This window comes from Mauremys reevesii, linkage group 9, assembly GCF_016161935.1.
Source record: "Mauremys reevesii isolate NIE-2019 linkage group 9, ASM1616193v1, whole genome shotgun sequence".
Taxonomy (NCBI): Eukaryota; Metazoa; Chordata; order Testudines; family Geoemydidae; genus Mauremys; species Mauremys reevesii.
The window spans coordinates 65,314,570-65,337,638 of NC_052631.1; the positions used below are offsets into that span (position 1 = coordinate 65,314,570).

At 44.7% G+C, this 23,069-nt stretch overlaps 1 protein-coding gene and 1 long non-coding RNA gene across 2 annotated transcripts; one reads left to right on the forward strand and one right to left on the reverse strand.

The window, feature by feature from the left end:
• Positions 1-230: 230 nt before the first annotated feature.
• Positions 231-2,373, reverse strand: LOC120371538. The gene is made up of 3 exons (XR_005584430.1): positions 2,317-2,373; positions 904-1,018; positions 231-368 (listed from the first exon to the last, which is right to left on the reverse strand). It is a non-coding gene; the product is annotated as an uncharacterized LOC120371538 (long non-coding RNA).
• Positions 2,374-5,184: 2,811 nt separating this feature from the next.
• PRPS1 (phosphoribosyl pyrophosphate synthetase 1) lies at positions 5,185-23,040 on the forward strand. The gene is made up of 8 exons (XM_039487348.1): positions 5,185-5,333; positions 5,593-5,801; positions 11,145-11,328; positions 11,777-11,875; positions 13,459-13,583; positions 18,223-18,396; positions 19,175-19,334; positions 21,129-23,040. The coding sequence occupies exons 2-8, from the start codon at positions 5,680-5,682 to the stop codon at positions 21,219-21,221; spliced, it is 957 nt and encodes a 318-aa protein (XP_039343282.1). The 5' UTR covers positions 5,185-5,333; positions 5,593-5,679; the 3' UTR covers positions 21,222-23,040.
• Positions 23,041-23,069: the final 29 nt, after the last annotated feature.

The following is a 23,069-nucleotide window of genomic DNA, read 5'->3' on the forward strand; positions in this document are numbered from 1 at the left end:
AACAGACGTTTTGCAGCATGAGCTTTCGTGGGTGAATACCCACTTCTTCGGATGCAAGACGTGATGCCCCATTTTTCATTTTCAGCCTATCTTGGAAGTGTAGGAATTAACATCTTTTTGAGCCTAGCTGGAACATAGGTTTAATGAAACAGAGCTAGAGGCCTTCACAAAATGGGATTCCCTGTTCCCAATATTGCCAATCCTGAATGTTCAAAAAATCATGAGACTGGCTTTAAAATCATGAGATTATGTAAACATAATAGATTTGGTGTTCTTTTTCTTTCTCGTCTTCTTTTTGAGCCTTTAGAGTGCACTGGGGTCACATTTTGAAGCTTTCTCCAGCACCACGAGAGCTAGACACTCACTTTCTGTAAGAACAAAGGCTGAAATCATCATAGATCCACTTGCCTCCAGGAGCTGTGGCTTTAAGGAAAACAATGACCCATAACAAAATCATGAGAGTTGGCAACACTGAGTTCCTAATGGGCCAGCAATAGAGATTTGGCCAGAATAGTTGGAAGGAATGTGGCTGACCTCTAAAGAAATACAGGGAATTTTTCTAGCTAAATTCTCAGTCTTCAGAGAAAAGCATCATTAACCCTTAGTTAATTGCAGCACTTTGTAATTTACAAATAGATAACTGGGATGAGTAAGGATTACAGGATTGGGCCCACAGTTTGAAAATGGTTCCCTTTGGATTGGTCTTTATTGCTTGCATGTATTTATACTGTTAAATACTTGGTGAGACTTTTACCACAAAGCTATCTTAATCTGCATGGTTTAATAACACAGAGACTGAAAAACTCCCAAGAAGTTAATTATGCTAATATGTAGGAAGAAAAGTGATTACCCAAATAACAAAAACAGAAATCAAATTAAACAGCCTGTTAGCATTAGACTCACATGGGTTTTAAAGTGGATCAAGAAGTTAGAGACAATACTGCAGGTTTGGAGGGGGCACCAGCAACAAATCTGATTTTTTAAAAACAAGTCTCAGGATACGGCCAAGGGCAACCTACTGGAAAATAAATAGCCAAAAGTGTTAATGAAATTTTCAGGAAAAGTGGAAGGAATTCCATTTATGGGGATAATTTTTTTTAACTACATAATATACATTAGGGTCTATCACATTGACTATCCCTTGGAATTCTGTGAATGCTTCTATTCTTTTCAAAAGTTGACAGATTCATACAAAGAAAAGACTAAGGACTTGTCTTCACTACTCATACTTTGCCAGTATAGCTACGGCAGCAGAGCCCTCTAATGTAGACAGAGCATAAGCAATCAGAAGGATTTTCTGCCGGCAAAGCTACACCTCCCCATCAGCTGTGCTGACAGAATCCTTCTCTAGTTGCAGTTACACTGCGGGGGGAACACATGCAAAACCACGTTGACTTCTCCACGTAACTTTGTAGTGTAGACCGGACCTGACTAAGCCTGAAAGAAACAACAGAAAACATCATGGAATAAAGGGCAAAGAGATCCAAGCACTATCAGCCTAGGCAGGAAAGATGTGGAAGAACAGAGAGCAAAGGGCATTTCCTGCAGTGAAATGTGTGAACAGAATAATGGTTAAGGCTGGAAAAAAAATTGGAGGCTGGGATTTTGTCATGAAACTGCAACTTTTAACAACACACAGCAACTTTTTACAATTGCCGGAAACCTGAGTGGTGCTGCTGTAACCTTTGGGTGGGCTAGAGTTCACATCATTTCCCGTCTCCAGTGCCTTAAAAAAAAAAAACTCCCATAGAAAGTATCTGGAGACACAGAGTTCAGTCTCTAAGGATTTTCAGCAGGGGTTGCACAGGGGTAGCTTAGTGGTTTGAGCATTAGCCTCTTAAATCCAGGGATCTGAGTTCAATCCTTGAGGGGGACCACTTAGGAATCTGGGTCAAAATCAGTACTGGGTCCTGCTAGTGAAGACAGGGGGCTGGACCTGGTGACCTTGCAGCTCTATGAGATAGGTATATCTCCATATATTATATTATTTGCTTGTAGGAATCTTCAGTTGGGATCCATGCAGACTCTTCCTCTTCTGAAATCACTGCTAGCCAGTCAGCTAACTCATTAACCAAACATTCACTTAAGTGTATAGATTTAAATAAAACCCTGCTGCAAAACACTTCAGAGTTAGGAACAACAGCCTGCTTTCTGCTCCTGGGCTTAGCTTCTCCCAACTCACACATAGGGTGACCAGATGTCCCGATTTTATAGGGACAGTCCCAATTTTTGGGTCTTTTTCTTATATAGGCTCCTATTACCCCCCCCCCCCCCAATCCCGATTTTTCACATTTGCTGTCTGGTCACCCTACTCACACAGGGCACATGGCCTTCTGCAAAGCAGCTGCCCTGACTGCTTGCCCTCATGGAGTCTGACCCCAGCAACAGGGAACCTATTGGCACATAACCAAAACTACCACACCCAATTCCAGAAGCTTCTGTATGTGGAGTACTTAATCTGCCTAGCAACAATGACCCAGACACAACTCACTCCTACCTCCCGGCAATGGGTCTCTTAAAGAGATATTGCCCTATTAAGTACATGGGTTACACTGCGACCCCATGCACCAGGTTGCAACACCACTCATTCAAATTTGGCCCAGCTGCCCCTCCAACATGTTTGCCTTTGAGAGAGGATGCACCATCTCATCCATGCTGCTGCCCTGCTTTATCAGGTAGCCTGCTTGGCTTTGAGGAAAGTGCTGGCACTTATGAGTGGGTGTGCACTCAAGGCTGGTGCCCTTTGTGGGGGTACCCAAAGAAGCTCCTCATTCTTTGGGGAAAAGGTTGGAGGAAGCCTGAGACAAGAACCCCGCCAGAAGCGTGTCTGCCTAATGCCACAATGTCTGACACCTGTTTCTATTTTGTTTGTTTATTTTTTATGGTACTAGAACTGACCACACCAAAACTGCAACTTCAACAAACTGTGGCTGCAACTTTTGAACCAAAAAAAATCACAACTTTCTTATAGCCTTAAGAATGTTGCAAAAATTGTCCAAAACTTATTACTGTCAGCATTTAGTTCCAATGAGCCTTTCAAATTAACACACTGACGTGCACATGGGACTGGGTAGCTGGTCTCAAATATTGACAATAATACATCAATACTGAGAAAGAGTGACAGAACGGTAGAGCTCCCATCTTTCCTACAGCCATTGCTGTAGCCATTGCCAGGCATGCATTTGCATCACAAAGGCTAGCAACTTTTTTTTTTTTTAAATAAAAACCGAGTTGCTGTGGAAAGCATAACAAATCACCAAGAAACCCAAAATTTGTGGGATCTGCTACCTTCCACTGGGCCTGGCATTGAATCACAGTCCCTGACAAATTCCACCACGGTGATAAGGTAGGGAGATGTAATTTTCCTGAAACGTCATGCCCTAGATAAGTCCCATCAGCCAGTTGTGGTAAAGCTTTCACTAACCCCAACCTACCTGATTTCTGGCCTGGAGCCTAGCTGGGGTGATGGCAGGGGGCTTCACCCTGCACTAATGGGAATGCCACTTTGTACTTCCAGATACGGTTTGAGGCTGTGCTGTGTCAAAACGTGGTCAGAGCAACTGCTGTAAAGCCTGATCATCTTGTGAACCAGCAGAGCCAGAAACTAATGTCCCGTTACACCAAATATTCTCACAGTATGAAAAATCACCTCTTGATGGAGACACTGCTGGAGGGCCCACCTCTATCACTGCATAAAGCTCTTGCCCACTCAGTCACCATCACCCAGGCCTCCTTCCTCCCGCTGGCATGGCCAGGGCTACCCCACTCCCCTCCCGCCTGCCATGCCAGTGTCCCTGACCTCTATCGTCCAGGTCTCCTACTCCACTGCCCTCCTGCCTGCCATGACTAGTGTCCCTATCCTCTATCGTCCTGGCCTCCTATCCCACTGCCCTCCTGCCTGCCATAACTAGTGTCCCAGGCCTTTTGCCCTCTATTTCCTGGGTCTACTACCCTCCCACCTGGCTCATCATCCCATAAGAATATAAGGATGGCCATACTGAGTCAGACCAATGGTCCATCTAATGTAGTATCCTGTCTTCTGACAGTGGCCAATGCCAGGTGCCCACAGGGAATAAACAGAACAGGGCAATTATCAAATGATCCATCTACTTTCATCCAGTCACAGCTTCTGGCAGTCAGAGGCCTAGGGACACCCAGATTATGAGGTTGTGTCCCTGACCATCTTGGCTAATAGCCATTGATTAACCTATCCTCCATGGACTTATCTAATTAATTTTTTAACCCAGTTATACTTTTGGCTTTCACAGCATCCTCTGGCAATGAGTGCCACAGGTTGATTGTACACTGGGTGAAGAAATACTTCCTAATGTTTGGTTTAAACCTACTGCCTGATAATTTTATTAGGTGACCCGGGTTCATGAGTTACATGAAGGGGTAAATAACCACTTCCTTGTTCTCCACACCAGTCATGATTCTATACACCTCTCTCATACGTCCCCTTCACTGTCTCTTTTCCAAGCTGAACAGTCCCTGTCTCTTTAACCTCTCCTCATATGGCAGCTGTCCCATACCCCTAACCATTTTTGTTTCCTGTCTTTGGGCTTTTTTCAATTCTATTTTTTTTTTTAAGATGGGGTGACCAGCTCTGCAGGCAGTGTTAAAAGTATGGGCATACTATCTTCGATTTATACAGTGGCATTATGATATTTTCTGTCTTATTATCTATCCCTTTCCTAACGGTGCCTAATGCTCTGTTACCCTTTTTGACTGGTGATGCACACTGAGACAGTGTTTTCAGAGAACTAGCTAGGATGGTGCCAAGGTCCCTCTCTTGGGTGGTGACAGGCTACAGCTAACCCAGACCCCACCAGAGTCCCTGCAGCCAGAGTTAGGCGCTCCAGTGTGTATTACTTTGCATTTACCAGCCTCCCGCCCTCTATCACGCGGGCCTCTAGTCCTTCCACAGCCCCCGAATGCGGGTCGACGCGAGCATGGCGCCACACGCCCATAACTGGCCCACGAGGGCAGCGTGACCTGCCCGCCCCCATCACATAGGGGAACTTCCGAACCAGCGCGTACCCCGGCCGCCTGCGACTATGGTGAGAAGCTCCACCCACCGCCACCTCACTGCCCAATAGCAGGCAAGGCAGGGCAAGCTGTCCGCCCCCCCGCAACCAATCCCCATCCACGCCCTCACCCCACCCCAGAGGGAGCCGACACGCCTCAAACCGCAACGCTACGCAGCCGGCGGCGGCGGCGCTGACTTGCCTCTAACCCCGCCCCTTCCCCTTCAGTTGCCACGCGCCCCCGCCCCGTAGCCACCCCATTAGCAACCGCCGCTGTCGCCTCGGCTGTTGTTTAGCACGAGAAAGGTAGGGGATGGGCGGCCGCGCGCGGAGTACCACCCGCCAGACCCCGGCGCGTGCTCTAGCCCCACCCACTTTTACCTCTGGCCAATTTGGCCGGCCGGAAGGTCGTTTTAACTACGCCCCTTCGCGCCAGCCGACCAATAAGAGCCGGGTACGGGCGGGGGCTGGTGGTCGCCGGGGAAGTTATAAAGGGAGGTGCGGCTGGCGGGAAGGGGAAGATGGCGGAGTAGACACGCGTTGCTCTCTTGTGCTGTCCCGTCAGCACCCCTGTGGGGAGCGGCGACTGGAGCCCGGATCCCAACCCGGTCCCGGTGTGAGGCGGAGGGAGGAGGAGGCCGCCGCCGCCGCGATGCCCAACATCAAGATCTTCAGCGGGAGCTCGCACCAAGACCTGTCCCAGAAAATCGCCGACCGCCTGGGCCTGGAGCTCGGCAAGGTGGTGACCAAGAAGTTCAGCAACCAGGAGACATGGTAAGAGGGGTCTGGGGAAGACTACAACTCCCGGCATGCCACGCCGCACACCGCTTCTGAGGGCTGCGCGGCCGCCGCGCGGGGTCTGCTGGGAATTGTATTGCTTTGCGGGGACTCCCGGTCTCGGCAAATGGAGTCCGGCCTGGCGCGGGCCGGGGGGTGCTCCAGCCCCCAGACCGGCTCCTACTGCTGGGGGTAGGGGGCTGGGCGAGGGGCCATCGATATTCGGACGTTTCTGGGCTGCTGGGGTGGGAGTCCCAGTGCCTTGTGGGAAGCGAAGATGCCCTGGTAGAGTGCGGGGGGAGGGGTCTGTAGCCTTGGGACGTTTGCTCTGCTGGCTGAGAGCAAGAGGCTCCGCCGTGGCCGTCTGTATGGTCTGCTTCAAAACAACGTGTCTGGCCTTCTTCGGGCTTCGTTTCCTGGAGCGTGAGTGTTGTAGCTCACGCTGCCTGAGTCTGCAGACAGCGCTCCAGTATCTCAGCTGCTGCGGGCCAAGGCTCAGGGTAACATTCTGCTGCTTAGGAAAGCCCTGAGCACTAAGCAGTTCCCGGGGAAAGTGAACCCAGAGTGGAAACGCTGACAGGTTGCTCTTTCGAAAGACTTTGGTGTGTGGACGCTCTTGAGTCTTAACTAAGGAAGCCACAGAAGAATAGGCTTAATTTGTAGAAGATAAAGTTTGACAATTGTGGGGTATCTTGTGTAATTAGAGAGCTCTTGGATGGAGGTGCAGGTGTTAGACAATGGACCTGCTCTATTCACTGCTGTTCTTGCCCCGCCTATGGCTTCCACTGAAAAACCAGAGTGGCTGATGCCATATTATACTATAGGAGCATATTTTATCATAGACTACATACACTTAAACTTACCTTTACAGCAAGAGGAGTGTGTTAGATATAGAGTATACTTAGATTTTCAGAAAGCCTTTGACAAGGTCCCTTACCAAAGGCTCTTATCCAAAGTAAGCTGTGATAGGATAAGAGGGAAGGTCCTTTCATGGATTAGTGAGATAGGAACAAAAGGGTAAGAATAAATGGTCAGTTTTCAGGCTGGAGAGAGGAAAATAATGGTGATTAAGGTATGAAGAGAGATTAATAAGACTGGGACTTTTCAGCTTGGAAAAGAGACGACTAAGGGGAGATATGCTAGAGCTCTATAAAATCATGACTGGTGTGGAGAAAGTAACTAAGGAAGTGTTATTACTCCTCATAACACAAGAACTAGGGGTGACCAAATGAAATTAATAGGCAGCAGGTTTAAAACAAACAAAAGGAGGTATTTTTTCACACAACGCACAATCAATCTGTGGAACTCCTTGCCACAGGATGTTGTGAAGGCCAAGACCATAACAAGGTTCAAAAAAGAACTCAGTAAGTTCATGGAGGCTAGGTCCATCAATGGCTATTAGCCAGGATTGGCAGGCATGGTATTCCTAAAAGCTGGGTACAAGTGACAGGGGATGGATCACTTGATGATTACCTGTTCTGTTCATTCCCTCTGGAGCACCTGGCATCAGCCAATGTCAGAAGACAGGATACTGGCCTAGATGGACCTTTGGTCTGACCCGGTATGTCTGTTCTTATGTGATTCCCCTGCTTGTGTACACGTACACAAGCTAACGTGACTATGAATAGCAGTGTGTGGTTGCGGGAGCACGGGTCATGGCAGCAGTGTTTTGTCTTAGTAGTGCCATGTACAAACCCACCTGAAACCTGGTCTGTTAGTCTATAAGGTGCCACAGGATTCTTTGCTGCTTCTACAGAACCAGACTAACATGGCTACCCCTCTGATACCTGGTACCCACTTGGCATTGCTAAAATGTGGAAGAGCTCTGAGTAGCTTTCAAGCTGGTCACATTTCCCAGCAGAAGTTGGTTCAATAAAAGATATTACCTCATTCACCTTATCTCTCCCCTAGGGCATCTTGATACTCTATCTGGGTTTTGCCATGCACTAATCTGAATACTAGGTATTTGGTCAGTAGTTTTTTTTTTAATGGTGTCCTGCCTCATAACTATTGCTCTGCCAAGCTTCTAGAAAAACTGTAAACAGCACTGTAGGAGCCACAAGACACTAGCTAAGTAGCATTAAATAAATATATTGCTTTTCTAAGTACAGTAAAGATCCTTGTTATCAAAGACTAGACTATAGACATTCAAAACTTGAAACTTAGGCTAGAGAATCCTTTTCCATATGAAAGGACCATTAGGGTGTGGCTGGTACATTCAATCACAACTGAAGAGCATTTTCTGAAAGCTTGATACAATTACCACTGAAAAGGTCAACGTTGATATTTAAAGCCTTATTATGATCACTTAGCAGCCCATGAAGGCAACTTGAGGCTTTCGTCTCTCTTGTGCTATATCTTTTAGTCTCTCTGCAAACTGTGAACTGCTTTCCCTGATTGCAGACAAGATAGTGAACTTTTGATTGCTGCGTTGTTGTTCCAGGATATTAGAAAGACAAGGAGGGTGAGGTAATACCTGTTTTTGGACCAACTTCTGTTGGTGAAAGAAACAAGCTGTCAAGCTTACACCCAGCTCTTCTTCAGGTCACTGTAAGCTCAAAGGCTTGTCTCTTTCACCAGAAGAAGTTGGTATGATAAGATATTACCTCACCCACCTTGTTTCTGTTGGTCACTTTTGAGTTTAGTATTTATGTAGATAACTAAAATATTCTGGGAATTCCCAAGCACTATGAATCTGTAACTTTTTCCACATCTCTACAATCTACTATTGTTTATCATTCTTAATGTTTTTCGAAAACTGTAAATGTAAGTTCAGGGAGCCATGGATCTAACATGCAGTTATAAAAGTGCACTGCTTCTGAACAATATAAAATGGGTATGTCTTCACAGAACATGGATCATGTGTATTCACAGAACACAACATTACTATATGTGCTCACCTACTACATACACGAACCGGAGTAAAGGGTTACCTGAAAGGATCCTGTTATAAGGGCTTCAGAAGTAGGAGTCTTGTAAATGTTTTCCAGGCCGTATATGAGACTGGAGTGCACACACATCAGGAAAAACAGTACATATGTTTTCATTGCATGAATACGGGCTGTAAGTGAGAACCCAACAGGACTTAGATAAAACTTGTCAAAGGAGGGGGGTTTGTTTACTGAACTATGGCTCGCATCATTACACCAACTTCACAACCGTGTATCTAGTGCTCATATCCTTCCAACTGACTGGTCAAGTTCTTAATGTTAGCAAATAATGCTGACTGTACAAGAATAGCACAGATGTTCTTTCCTCCCCATCAGTCACTAGGGTGTTTACCTGGAGAGATGAGGTTGGCTTCCTAATCAGTGCTGCTTGGGCTTTAACAAAAGAGCAGCTGATCCTGATTTTATAGCCCACAGCAACAAATATAAGAGGAGACAAGAAGTTGGGAAATGTGTGAGGGAAGAGAATGGGCTGGTTAATTCTTTGTATGAAAATCTGGGTATACAACAAGACTGCATCTAAAATTAAACTGACCTCAGCTTGAGTCGCATAATCTCTTGCAGCCACTTGCCAGTTAGTAATAACCAATGTTCTCTGGCTGTAGTCCAAAGTGAAGCTGCCTCCAAAATGTCAAGTGTATGTAGTACAGATGAGGGAAAAGTTGCCCCATTTCTTCCTCCGTGGATTCTGGGCTTTCTGACTATTTCCAATGTTGCTGGCTTGTCCTCTCAACTGAAACATTTTGGAGCACTCTGTTGCTACATAAGGCCTTATACAGCGCTTCCTCAGACTTCATAGAAGCCACTGCCTCATCTCCCCCACTCTGCTCCTGGGGCAGGCCTCTCTGTACATGTTTCTAAAGCTGTCTGGCCATTTGCTGCTGGCACCAGGACCTCTAGCGTATATTCAGAATCCCTTCACCAGGGATTACTGTGAATTATATCCATGAAGAAATTAACCCTGAATACTTTCTCAAAACAAGATATTGAAGGGTTCTCTGTTCACGTCAGTAAATCACTCTTAAATGTTAGACTTATAATGTTGTTTTCGGTGCCCTGTGGGCTCTTCTAAAAATCTGGCTCAGGGCTTGCTTTGCTGATGTGCCATCACTTTTTCCTTTTTTAAAAGAAGCCTTGTATGAGTGAAATTGTGTTCAATGGTTCCACTGTGTGACTTGGAGGAGCTTAAGCACTCTTCAGGGGGTGTGAGTACATTACATAGAGATCTACAGGCATGGCTACACTCGAAACTCCAAAGCGCTTGGAAGTGCGAGTGTGGTTGTGGCGCCAGCGCTGGGAGAGAGAGCTCTCCTAGCGCTGCAGGTACTCCACCTCCCAGAGGGGATTGCTCCCAGCGCCGGGGCACTGTCTACACTGGCGCTTTACAGCATTGTAACCTGCTGCACTCAGGGGGGTGTATTTTCACACCCTTGAGGGAGAAAGTTGCAGCGCTGTAAAGCGCCAGTGTAGCCATAGCCTAAAATAGAGGCTGTATGGTTTTTGCTTTCCCAGCTGAATCAGTATATTTAATCAAAATGAGCAATGTAAAATACAGTAGATTCTGCCTATTAATAGACCTTTGATTGCCAGCAAAACATTGCCATTGTCCTGCTATTGCTAATAAGCAGAAGGCAGGTTTGCAGGCCTCCAGGAAGGAAGTGCTGGGATGGCTTTCTCTGGTTGCAGCCCTACAAACCTGCCTGTGGGGAGGGGAAATGCAGCCTTGGATACTGGGGCTTTCTTCGGGGAGCAGGGTGTTGGGGGCCCATGGGGCTGCACTGTACCGCTCCCTGTGCTTTCCAGGGGTTAGGGCTCAGGACCTTCCAGTGCTTCCTTCTCTGGGTGCTGTCCTCTGGCGTGCCATAGCCTGGAGAGCTCTTGGAGAGGTACCATACAGCTCCAGCAGTGGGGTTCAGCTCCCCTCCCTACTACTACCCTGCCTGCAGCCTCCCCTCCCAGCGCAGCCATAAGCCAGTTACCTCTTGTGCAGTCCCTCTGCAGGCAGGTTTATGGGGCTGCAGCTAGGGAAGGTATGTCCCAGCACTTCCCTCATGGCTGCAGCCTTGGAAACCTGCCATCAGGTGGAGCTTTTCTTCCAAAAAGTGTTAAGTGGCATACTGTTGCCAATATCTGAATCCCATTAATATTTAATATTAAGGGATGGGATTTGTTCCCAGCAAAATATTGCTATTAACTGGAAGTTATTAATACTGTATCTGGGTTGCTGTTAAGCAAAATGTACTGTTACTGAGCAAATAAGTAACTGCCTTTCTGTTGGGTCTTGTTGATCGGTTACTAAGTTGCATGGAAATTGCTGATGCAGGCTGCTTGCTGTTACCAAATTGTATTTGTTTTGTGCTTTTAATTTCACTTGTTTATCTCCTGCACCTAGTGTGGAAATAGGTGAGAGCGTGCGTGGAGAGGATGTCTACATTGTGCAGAGTGGCTGTGGTGAAATAAATGACAACCTGATGGAGCTTCTCATCATGATAAATGCCTGCAAGATCGCATCAGCTAGCCGTGTCACTGCAGTCATACCATGCTTTCCTTATGCTCGCCAGGACAAAAAGGACAAGGTAGTGCAAACAGGAGTTCCATAAAGGAATATGCCCATCTAGTTTCTAGCCAGCAGCCCGTGCTTCAGAGGAAGGTGTGCAACTCTTTAGTTCACCTATTTGTGCAGAACTGCAATGTGTAAGAGAAGGGCGGGGGAAACTATTTTAACATAGTCTATCACTTTTTCATCTTGACATTTGCCATCCTTTATCATAATCAGTGGAATTGCAGATGCTGTCTTGATTTGTATAAATGTCTATTCCTTTTGGAAACTTACCAAGCTGTTTTCCTCCCTGGATGGAGTGTGGGTGTTGGTGAGAATTTGGCAGTTTTAAGTAAAATTGAAGTATATTTTCAGACTTTCAGGCAATGATTTATACCCCTGAGGGAGAGGCTGAAATGTATTTCTTTTAAACCCACAAGTGAATTTGCTGTCATCCAAATTAACATGGCTTTTTCTTGTACTAGAGTCGAGCCCCAATTTCTGCCAAGTTGGTCGCTAACATGCTGTCTGTGGCGGGTGCAGATCACATCATCACCATGGACCTACATGCTTCTCAGATTCAGGTATGAACTGAAACTTGGGAAGATGACGCTTTTCAGATGTAGACAAGCAGATGATACTTCCGCGTCACAGATGTTACCTGTGGGATGGTCTAGGCCAGTAGGGTAATGGCAGGCAGTGACTAGATCCTTAGTTTATGTTGCATGACACATGGTCATTTGTAAATAAGATTGCTGCTGTTCTTGATTGACCAAGCAAATCAAGGCCTTACACTCAACTTGATGGTATTTCTGTGTCTGGTTGGTTATAATGTAATAATTTTTGACTGCCACATCTGATAAATGCAAACATTTCAGGGAATGTTTTAGGCACCGATGGGCAGAATTCTGTTGATTTAGGTGAAAATTGGAAAACCGGATGGGGGAAATGGGGAACACACAGAGCCCCTGGCGACTGAGTTAGCAGAGCCAGCAGCTTCAACCAGGTCTATCTGTTTGATCAAAGAACTAGTTGATGGTGCCATTACATGTTCTGTCCTAACAATACCTATCTCCGCTCTGCCCAATAGAGTTGAAATGTTGATACCCTTAAATGCTTCTTTCCCAAACAGAAAAGAGTTAGTGGTGGGGTCAGGTGGAGATACAGGTGTACATAGCCCCTGGCATTGGGTGATTGGGTGAGCACACAGACCCCCTGGTACAGACGCAGGGACAAAGGCATGGGGAGGAGTACAGGAGAAATGGAGTTTTTGGTAGCAGCAGAGCAGGAATAGGTGGTGCACAGAGCTTCTGGCTTGCAGGGAGTTCCTGAAATACAGTGGGATGGAAGGGTGGCACACCAAAAACTCGTGAGGAGAATAGATATGCAAGGAGCACCCTCCCCCCAGTATGTGCAGTGAGCTTAGTCTACAGAAGCAGTGATATGTGAGACCCACTAGTTTAATAATACATTCACTCTTGTAACTATTGCCATTGAAGACCTGGGCGGGTGGCTCATATTTCCCTGTTTCAGCTTGCTCTGTGCAGGTATTGAGTCTTAACATGAGCCCAAAAAGGGAGTGAGCAGGTAGGGTTGGTGTTTCTTGCATGTAGGAGATGCCTATTTTGCCAAGTATTCATCTATGTAGTCATCACCCACTGATAGTCCAGGATTGACTATCTTTTGGCATTTGGGCAACCTGTGAAGTTTCCCTGGAAGCTTCTGCTGAGGTAGTATGAAGTTGGCTGCATCCAGAGCATGAGGCCAACCCTCAATTTAAAAAACAAACCAAGCAACTAGCTGCTACGCTAATAGATGGGAATGAATGTCCACATCAGGTCTGTTATTGGACTGTTTTCATGTTGATCAGCAGAAGTGCATAACACAACTTAAGAGTAAAGGGATTACTGTGAACATTAGCCCATTAGACTCTGTAACTCTCCATAGAGGCGGAAGATGTTCTCTTGCATTAGTATTCTGTGTATCCCGAAGATTACTGCCCATCTATTAATGTAAGTGTAAGGAGAGCTGAATAACAGTACTATGAAAAGGCTGTGGCTGGAAGCCTGATTATTTTCAGGGCTTCTATTGCTTTCTGCCAGGTCTGTCTTTGGAATTTGATCGTCAGTTATGCAGAGTATATCTACTCCTGTTTGTCTTACCATAGGGTTTTTTTGATATCCCTGTGGATAACTTGTATGCAGAGCCTGCTGTACTGAAGTGGATCAAGGAGAACATTGCAGAGTGGAAGAACTGTACTATTGTTTCACCAGATGCTGGTGGAGCAAAGAGGTGAGATATTAGAAGCATCAGAACTGAGACTAGTTGACAGTAGTGTATCTTCACACCCATTTTAATTAGTAATCTCTGTTGTTTCGTAACACTGTAAAACTTCTGAGATCTGGAAGTATTCGCTACTCAAACCTGCTTCCCCAAAATCACAGTCAACATTCCCTTTTTGACAGTCGGCTTGGAGTAGCCTGATAGGTCCTCCTAGAGAATTTACAGAAGGCTAATCTTGAAAAGAATTACCATTGCTTGGACACTTCATAGTCTATGCTTGTTCCTCAAACTGTGAAGTTGTTGCATATTCCATGTAAAAGTGGAACTGCCCATGCATGATTTTTTTTAGAAAGGGAGGGATTGGAAAAGTAAGTGCAGCTTTGTTTTCAGGCAGGAACTTCAAAACATCTGCTACATGATAATACAGTAGCAGATTGAGATACTGTGCTCATTAGTGCAACTCTTTGAAAATGTGATCTCTTCGCTTTGTAATATTTTTCCACAGCAACTACAAATGATAGAACGAGGATATGTCTTTAAACTAATTCTGGAATATTTCCCTAAATCATACCCAAACCTCCGTTCTTACTGCCAATATCCCATTCCACAAACGGTTTGTTAGAGAGTAATTATAAACCCAGCAGTACGCTACTGCAGTGCAGCCAGATATTTTGAACATCCACTTCAATTAGAACTCACAAAATATACCAGCCTCTTACATGTAAAACTACTGATGTGGCTTGTTGCTTAGTGCCAGCATCTGGAATGCCAAACCAACTAGCTGTAATCTCTGCACAAGATTTCAAGAAAAATCACATTGCATTCTGAAGTCTTGTGGCCAAGGTTTTCCTCTTCCCTGATCATTCTTAAATGTCTTCGAAGTAGGGAAGGAAGTATCCCCATTTGGCAGATGGGGTGGCATGTGCCTACAGGCTAAAGGTTGCACGGAGTCTGACAATCTGGAGGTTATGAGCTATCTGCACCATACCCCAACTGAACAGACAAAGGTAATTTCTCTTGGACGCCTTTATATAAACATGAAAATTTGCACAAGTTTAGCTAACAGATTTAGTTAAACCATGAGAATCACTGTGGGCACATACTTAGTTTAAACTAGGCTTACTTGATTTAATCTAAGTCAGTGTTTCTCAACCATTTTGTGCTGGCAGCTCCCTTTGAACTTAAAAAACTGCAACACTCCCCCACCTTAAATACCATTAAGCAAATTATAAATAATACTCAGTGCTGGGCATTATGGGGCTGGCAAGCAGGGCAATTCCTAAGTTACAGGCTTTGGCCCTGTGCAGCAGGGCTCGTCCATGTAATTTAGCTTCATGGGGCCCCATGCAATTGTTCTTCTTGCCACATCTTAATGCGAGCCCTCCACTTGTCACCTTCCCTCCTCCCCAAACCTGTGCCGTGACCCCCTGGTTGAGAGACACTGATCTAAGTCCATTAGGATTCTGTTTAAGTTTAACTGACATACAAGCTTCTTAAACTAAGGCCATGTATACGCTTCCACTTCCGTCAGCAAAACTTATGTTGCTCGGGGTGTGAAAAAGACACACGCACCCCTGAGCAACATAAATTTTACTGGCATAAGTGCTCATGTGCACAGCGCAGTGTTGGTGGGAGCTGCTCTCTCACTGACATAGCTACCACCACTTGTTTAGGTGGTTGTATTATGTTGACGGGAGAGCTCTCTCCCATCAGCAAAAAGCAGATATGCGAGCTATCTTAGAGCAATGCAGCTTTGCTACTGTAAGCTTGCTAGTGTAGACATGACTTAAGAGTTGACGTGGTTTGCACAGATTTAACTAAATCAGTTTAAGATCATGCCTTTAGTTAAACTGGTGCAACTCCACATGTGGGCAAGGCCTGAGATTAGTGTTTTGTAGGGAAAGCTGGCTGCCTAGTTTATTGATGTGAGGGGTTGATCTTCAGCAGATAAAGAACTGGTTGCAAACCAGACGCCAGTTTGAAGAAGATGGACGCCCTAAACTTAAACTAGAAAATTCATTTAATCTGTTTAAAACAAATCTTGCTATGTCCACGAGGCATGTGACACACAAGTCTGATCTGACTTAGTGACACTAAAGGCCAATTGGCCAGAACAGATTTCAGACACCTAATCTATACACAAGGTAAATATAATTCTGTTTAGTGACACACTAGCTGTGGCATCTGTCATTCTTCTAGAATATAAACCAGTGGGTCTCAATCTTTTCCATACTATGATTCCATGTTACAAAGCTTTTGGTGTCGCTCCCATCTAGCCATAAAGGGAGGGTCGTCATAACTCCCCATATAATGAGGAGTGGGCTCCAGTTCTCTAGGAATTTTTCAAGTGCAGAAACCCTTAGCACCAATCCTTATGTATCCCAGGCACATTTATCTGAGCAATAAGTAAATCCTTGTTAGAACCTGGTCACAATGTTTCATGCTGCCAGGATCGGTAGTAACCAGAGGATAGTTTGGGTAACTAAAGTTCTCAGCAGGAAGCCTGCAACTTTATCTTCTGGAGGAAAGGAGAGTGAAACTGATTCATTGGGCAGATGTAGAAGTCATGGGCTCCAGGTTGCCCATAGCCCCTTCTGTAAACATTTGCTTGAGTTAGAAATTGGTTTCCTTAAAGTGTAAAGCTTTTACATTGAGATGCCTAGATAGCGTAGTGATAGGCACATTAGAAATGCCTTGATGGCTAGAACTAAATTACATAATTGAAAAAAGAACAAGGAGTGCTTGTGGCACCTTCGAGACTAACCAATTTATTTGGGTATAAGCTTTTGTGGGCTAAAACCCACTTCATCGGATGTATGCAGTGGAAAATACACTAAGAAGATATGTATACAAAGAGAATATGAAGAATGGGTGTTGCCATTTTTTTCTCCTGCTGATAATCAGGATGGCCCATTTCAAACAGTTGACTAGAAGGTGTGAGTAACAGTAGTTGACACCTTGTTGTCAACTGTTTGAAATGGGCCATCCTGATTATCACTACAAAAGTTTTTTAAGCTGATGATAGCCCACCTTAATTGATTAGACTCATTAGAGTTGGTATGGCAACACCCATTTTTTCATGTTCTCTGTGTATACATATCTTCTTACTGTATTTTTCACTGCATGCATCCAATGAAGTGGGTTTTAGTTCATGAAAGCTTATGCCCAAATAAATTGGTTAGTCTCGAAGGTGCCACTAGTACTCCTCGTTCTTTTGGCTGATACAGACTAACGTGGCTATCACTCTGAAACCTGTTACATAATTGAGTTACCTTGGGCCTAATCCGAGTTGATTTCATTAATCTGCCTTAAGTGCTCTATTGTTACATAACACTGACTAATGGCTGGCATCCACTGACAATATCCAGAGAGAACTGGCTATATTTAACATAAAACTAACACTGAGACTGTCTTCACTGACAAGAACAACAAGGAGTTTGGTGGCACCTTAAAGACTAACAGATTTATTTGGGCATAAGCTTTGTTTTTACAGTGGGATAACTAATAGAGGTCAGATACCCTGTTATAAAAACATAGTGGAAACAAGGCAGTTCAGTTTTACTGCTAGGTAAACCAAATGAGGTCAGTCACAGGCGTGGTGGGGGTGGGATAGTGGTGTATAGTGCTGATCTTGCCTAGCTATATCATGGTGAACACTGTAACTACCATGCATACCTTGGATTCACAACCTGGAGAGGTAGCTCTTGGTATTTGGAGAGAAATAGTGACATTTCAGGTGTGTGACGTCAAGAATATATGTTCTAGTAACCATGTGCTTGACCATGCTCCTGTGCAGAACTCCAGGTAACTTTATGCCATGCAGAATTAACCACTTCACAACTGTTTGATGTGCAAACAATCGGAGGGGGAATTGAATCTTCAACAGTCAGTTGCAGTGAGATGATATTAAATCCTTGTTAATAAGCACCAAGTATTGAGGAGAGATTGCATGTCTTCTCTGTTATATCCTCTGCTTTTATCAGTTGGTCTTGGTTTTGTTTGTTTTCTACAGGGCAGCAAATTAGCTACATACTGGGTATCTCTGTGCTAGCTTTTTCCTTTTAATTTCCCACTTTTGCTACCACTAGTGAAATTATGCCTGTTAGCAACTGCATAACAGTAGGGAAAAAATGTAGTGTGGATGGGGCCAGTATGGTCATCAAATAGGTTAACTTTCTTTAAATAACGTAAAAAGCTCTTTCGGGAAATAAACTGAAAGTGATTCCCCATGGGTGCTGAAACTTTAGAGATTTATCAGCAAAATACACTATTTAAATAAGCTCTGACAGACCCAAAAATTGCATATTTTTAATTTGCACTGTTCAAGATTAAAGCATTCCTGAAGGCTCTATCACCTTACTCTAGCTGCTGCGGTTGGGGGACAGCAAATCAGAGGCTTCAGGGTAATTGGTCTTGAAAATAGCTCCACCTTCACACAGGTTTGAATGCAACTGTATGCTCAAAATAGGAGGCAGAGAGCACATCTTCTCTGGCTTATCAAGGACAGCAATATAATGGAAGCTGTGACCATTTGCTGTCTATTCAGTCCGTTTATGTAGTCTTGGAGCAGTTTTTCCCTTCTCCTGCCAAAGCTTCCTCCATGAGGAGCGTAAGCACAATCTGGAAACCTCGCGCTCTCTTTCCACAGAGTGACATCCATTGCAGATCGGCTGAATGTGGACTTTGCCCTCATTCACAAGGAACGAAAGAAGGCTAATGAGGTGGATCGCATGGTGCTGGTGGGTGATGTGAAGGACAGAGTGGCCATTCTGGTAGATGACATGGCAGACACCTGTGGCACCATCTGCCATGCAGCAGACAAGTGAGTGAGGAGGTTGGGTGTAAACTGCACATGATATAAACTTGTTCTTGCCTAAATCGCTACATTGCAAATAACTAACTTGTAATGGAGTTATGCCTGACGATGATGGGTTTGGGGTCTTGGACTGTGAGTCAAATAAGTGTCAGTAAACAGTGAGTACAACTCTCTCCTCAGTAGCCCAGTTTTCAGGGCTACATACAGATTTGCACTGGTTTAAAAATGCATCTTTAATGGCACAAATTTGTGTAAAAAAGGCTTCTGTCTTCTGACTGTCATTTCATTAGTTCTGCAGTCACTCTAGACCCTGAATTTCTAATGTAAAACACCTGGCAAAAATCTTAACCTTCCAAATCAATTTTATAGGTTGTAAAAAGCAGATCTGTACAAGCGCCTCATGTTTTGCAGATACCTTTGTGTTTGCCATGCCACTGGCAGTCTAAATACTGCATGTAGAAGTACTTCTTACCAAGGCTGTAGATCTGGTCTTAAAGCCCAGGGCTGAAGACCAAGTTCTTCAAATACACAAGTTGCTTACGTAAAAGCACCCTGGGATATACTTGTTTCGTAAAACTGCTTCAACCTATGTGGGTCACCTAATGCCATGGCTTGGCATCTCCCTTGATCTGAGACTGCACCCTCCAACCAAATCATTAACTGCATGGGAAACATCAAGTAATAGCCCCTTCCAATGTATTGTGGGGACCCAACCCCCATTCTCCTTCCACTGCTCACCTTACAAAACTTGCCTTTTGGCCCTGTCATATTTGTTCCCTTCTAGGCTTGTATCAGCTGGAGCCACCAAAGTTTACGCTATCCTAACTCATGGGATCTTTTCCGGGCCAGCCATTTCCCGGATAAACAATGCCTGCTTCGAGGCAGTTGTAGTCACAAACACAATACCGCAGGAGGACAAGATGAAGCACTGCTCCAAAATCCAGGTGAGGAGCTACTTCGCTTTTGAGCTTGAGGGGGTTTGGAGAGTAGATGGTAGGTTAGGTTGTCTGCTTGCTTTCCTGTTTGGGAAGAGGTATTTGGGTTGGTGCATGTCATCGGTCCTCTTAAAAGTGACCTGCAAAGCCAAAGGGCCAAACTCATTTTTTCCCTTCTCTAGAACATGGAGAAGCCTGAAAGGTCATTTGAAAAGCTTTTCTGCTTTCTGTTTTAGAAACAGATCTTGCCTAACCTGTTTCTCTTGAAATCAGAGAAGTTACTAGGTTCGTGGCGATACAAAGCAAGTGAAACCAGATTGAGGGGAATCTAATTTTTAGGTAGGCCATAAATCAGTTGGAAGAGAGGATCTTAAAGATTCTAACACCCTGCCTTGCCCCTTCCTTTAAGCACAGAATTCCTGATCCACTCGTGTGCATCCTCCAAAGAAGACACCTGGCAAAACAGGGATGATGGGACTTTCTATTGCTTGTACTTGAAAAGGAAAAAAAGTCTTGAAAAGCCTTTCAAATTGAAACGGGCACGCACCCATTTTTTTTCTCCTCTTGGGTCCCTTTTATCCTTTCTTAGCATTTACAGAATTTAATGTTCAGAGCATTTACAAACATTAATTAAAACAGATGGAATAGAATGCTGGCAAATGTATTGTGTACCCTGCAGCATGTCTCACTGTTACCCACTAGGAGTAGTCAGGGTGACCCACAACAGGCCCATGAAGCAAAGCCACAGTGCTTTGAGTATTACACAGATAGTAAAAGGTTCTGGAGAATGCAGACACCAACCAATTAATCCAATGCCTCTGTGTGGTGGGTATTAACCCCTTTTTATTGACGAGGAATTAACACGTTTGTTTGCCCCAAGCTTATATGACAAGTTTGTGGCAGAGGTCAGTACTTCTCTTTGCCCTGCTGTGAACACTAGCAAACACCACTGCACTGCGATTATATTGACAAGCAAGCTTAAGGCATTTTCAAAAGCTCCTTAGAATTTTTAAAATCTATTTAGCTCCTGTCTCACTTTAAAATCACTGTCAGTGGGACAGTCTGAACGTTCAGTTGCTTAACTTAACATCTTCTAGGTGGCCTGTGGTGGAACAGTTACCAAAATAGCTATCCAGAACAGTTATGCCAGGATAGTTATTTCAGTATAAGCCCTCATGTAGACACTTCATCTGGAATAAGAGCATCCACACACAGAGTTATTCTGGAGTAACTATTTTGGTAAATTTCCAAGTGTAAACTAGCCCTGAACTGTGGAATGCATTGCCCCGTGAAGTTGAGGTCAAGAATGTAAAATTTAAGAGTATCCAGAGTTGTCATAATAAATGTGAACACATTTTAAGCCTCATGCTTCAGGGTTTAAGTCAATCTCTTTAACTATTGGACAGCAGGATGAGATCTACTGAGAGGGGAGATTTCCCCACATCTTCCTATGGCAGGGTTCTTAGACCTTACTCTGAAGCATCTGGCACTGCCACTGTCAGATAGGACACTAGTCTAAATGGACCTCAAGTCTGATTCCATCTGGCAATTCCTGTCCCACTCTTAGAAAAGGCAGGATGGAACAATTTGCAGCAGTACCTTCAGAGTGATATGAAATGTGGTATCCTGACATGCCTGCTTGTTAGATTTTGTTGTTTTCCCTGTATCTGACAGTCTGCTACAGATCTGCTTATTCTTTGTAATGGTGTGGCTTGTGCCTTGAAGATTCCTCATGGCTTCCCAGCCACGCTAAGGCCTTGCACGGTCTTCCACCAGGTGACTGATACTTTTTCCCCCCTACAGGTGATTGACATCTCAATGATCCTTGCAGAGGCCATCAGGAGGACTCATAATGGGGAATCTGTCTCCTACCTATTCAGCCATGTCCCCTTATAACAGATGCTGGCTGCTGCTTGTGTGGCTTTTTTAAAACCAAAAGTTGTTCAGCTAATTATAAAGTTCATTAGAAGACTCTGCTTGTTCCAGTGCAGCTCTCCACAGCTCCTCCTCTGCACACATCAGGCTCACTGAGTCTGAGCCCAGTTCTGGGAGGGGGTGGGGTGGAGGGCACACATCTGTAATGCTCAGGCTCCTGCCCGTAGCATCCCACTGTGATCTCCTCAATAGTTTAAGCTTCCAGTAGTATTGAGTCAGCACTGCAGATCCCTGGAAAGCGGAATTGACATGGCCACTTGCCACAACCTTTTTTTGGAGGGGAAGTTTTGTCTATGGGGAGGTTAGACTACTTTGCATGCACGCCTGGATTTTTTTGTATGAGAAGTAGAACTCCTAAGGACATGCTGGCCTGGAACTACAGCAAGAGTCCAAGGGATTGCTGACCCACATCACTTATTCTGTACCTGACAGAAGCCCTTAACAAGGTGGTATAAGGAAGTCTTGTATGTTGACCAAGTTTCTGACAAGAAGTTTGGCGCTATGGGGTGGGACGGCAGTTTCCTCTTCCAGAAGGAGATCAAGGATCTGTCACCTGCAGCCTGGGATGCAGCATATTAAAACCCTGAGTTCAGATTGTTCTACTGAAGAAACTTGTTGCCCTCTAGTTTTCCCCTCCTTTCCAGTCCATTAGTGAGTCTAGCCTTCCTGACCTGTATGTTCCTTGGACATGTATCTGTGGAGTAGATCAAATGGGCTGATATGTTACTTCCTATTAGAAGTTTTATTTCCATGCATTTTAGCCCCATCTCTCATGAAGTTTCTGATGTATTTTGTTCTGGTTGCAGTATTTGCACCCCACGTTTACTTTTTGCTATGGCCGATACCAGAATCAGCCATCTCTACAAAATTCTCTTCCCCTCCCCCCAAGGAATCTTGGGAATGTTAATGGAGGAAGAGGTAGGCTGCAGGACTTTGGAGGCCTTAGGAAGTGCTAAGGATGGCTGAGTCAGCCAGCTGTTCTTCATGTAAGGTGCTCAGTGATAGTAGGTCAGGTGAGACTTGTTCCCTCTGCAGCTTTTATTGACGTTTTCTCAATGTCACACTTAACTCCAGGCAGTAACTTTCCTAAAGTAGGAAGAGAAGAAACAATCAAGCCTAGAGCTGTCTCCAGTGCTCCTGCCTGTAGAATAGGCATCATACAAAACTTGAATGCATGGTAGTTGCACCATCCCACAATAAGTGGTTAAATCAGTCTTTCCTGGACTCTTACGAGGTAGCAGACCAAGCTGGTTCTTGTATGCATTTTGCTTTTATAAACAGTCTTCTCTAACTTTGGAGATAGGGAAGGGAGTTATTTGGAGTCACTTGTATCTACAGCCAGTGTCAGGTGAGAGATTTAATGGGTGGCGGATAAGTGTAGCTGGAAAAGCTGGCTGTCTAGATTTGGAGTGGTTCTTTTAGTTGTTAGGTATTGTGCCTTTTTTAAGTAAGATTTTCCCCTCTCCCTCCCTTGAATTTTTGTCTTGCAGTAACTTAAAACCCTACACTGTAAGAAGTGTGTGGGGGGGTTATATAAGAAGTTGGTGTTTGTCTGGAAAGTGTGTATGTTTGCTTCTTTGCTTTGCATCCTGCATTGAGCTCAACTGAGGATCTATCCAGGACTTCTGCCTCCTACTTCAAAGCTCCTGCTGGTTCACTGCCAATACATTGTGATCAAAAGCCAAGAGCAAGGACATCAAAGCAGTGTGAGGATTTTCAGCAGCATTTGTGTTAAACTAAAACCTCAATGAAGGAATTAAACTTTTGTTTAAAAAAAGAATTATGTAGACTTTTTTTTTGTAATTTGTA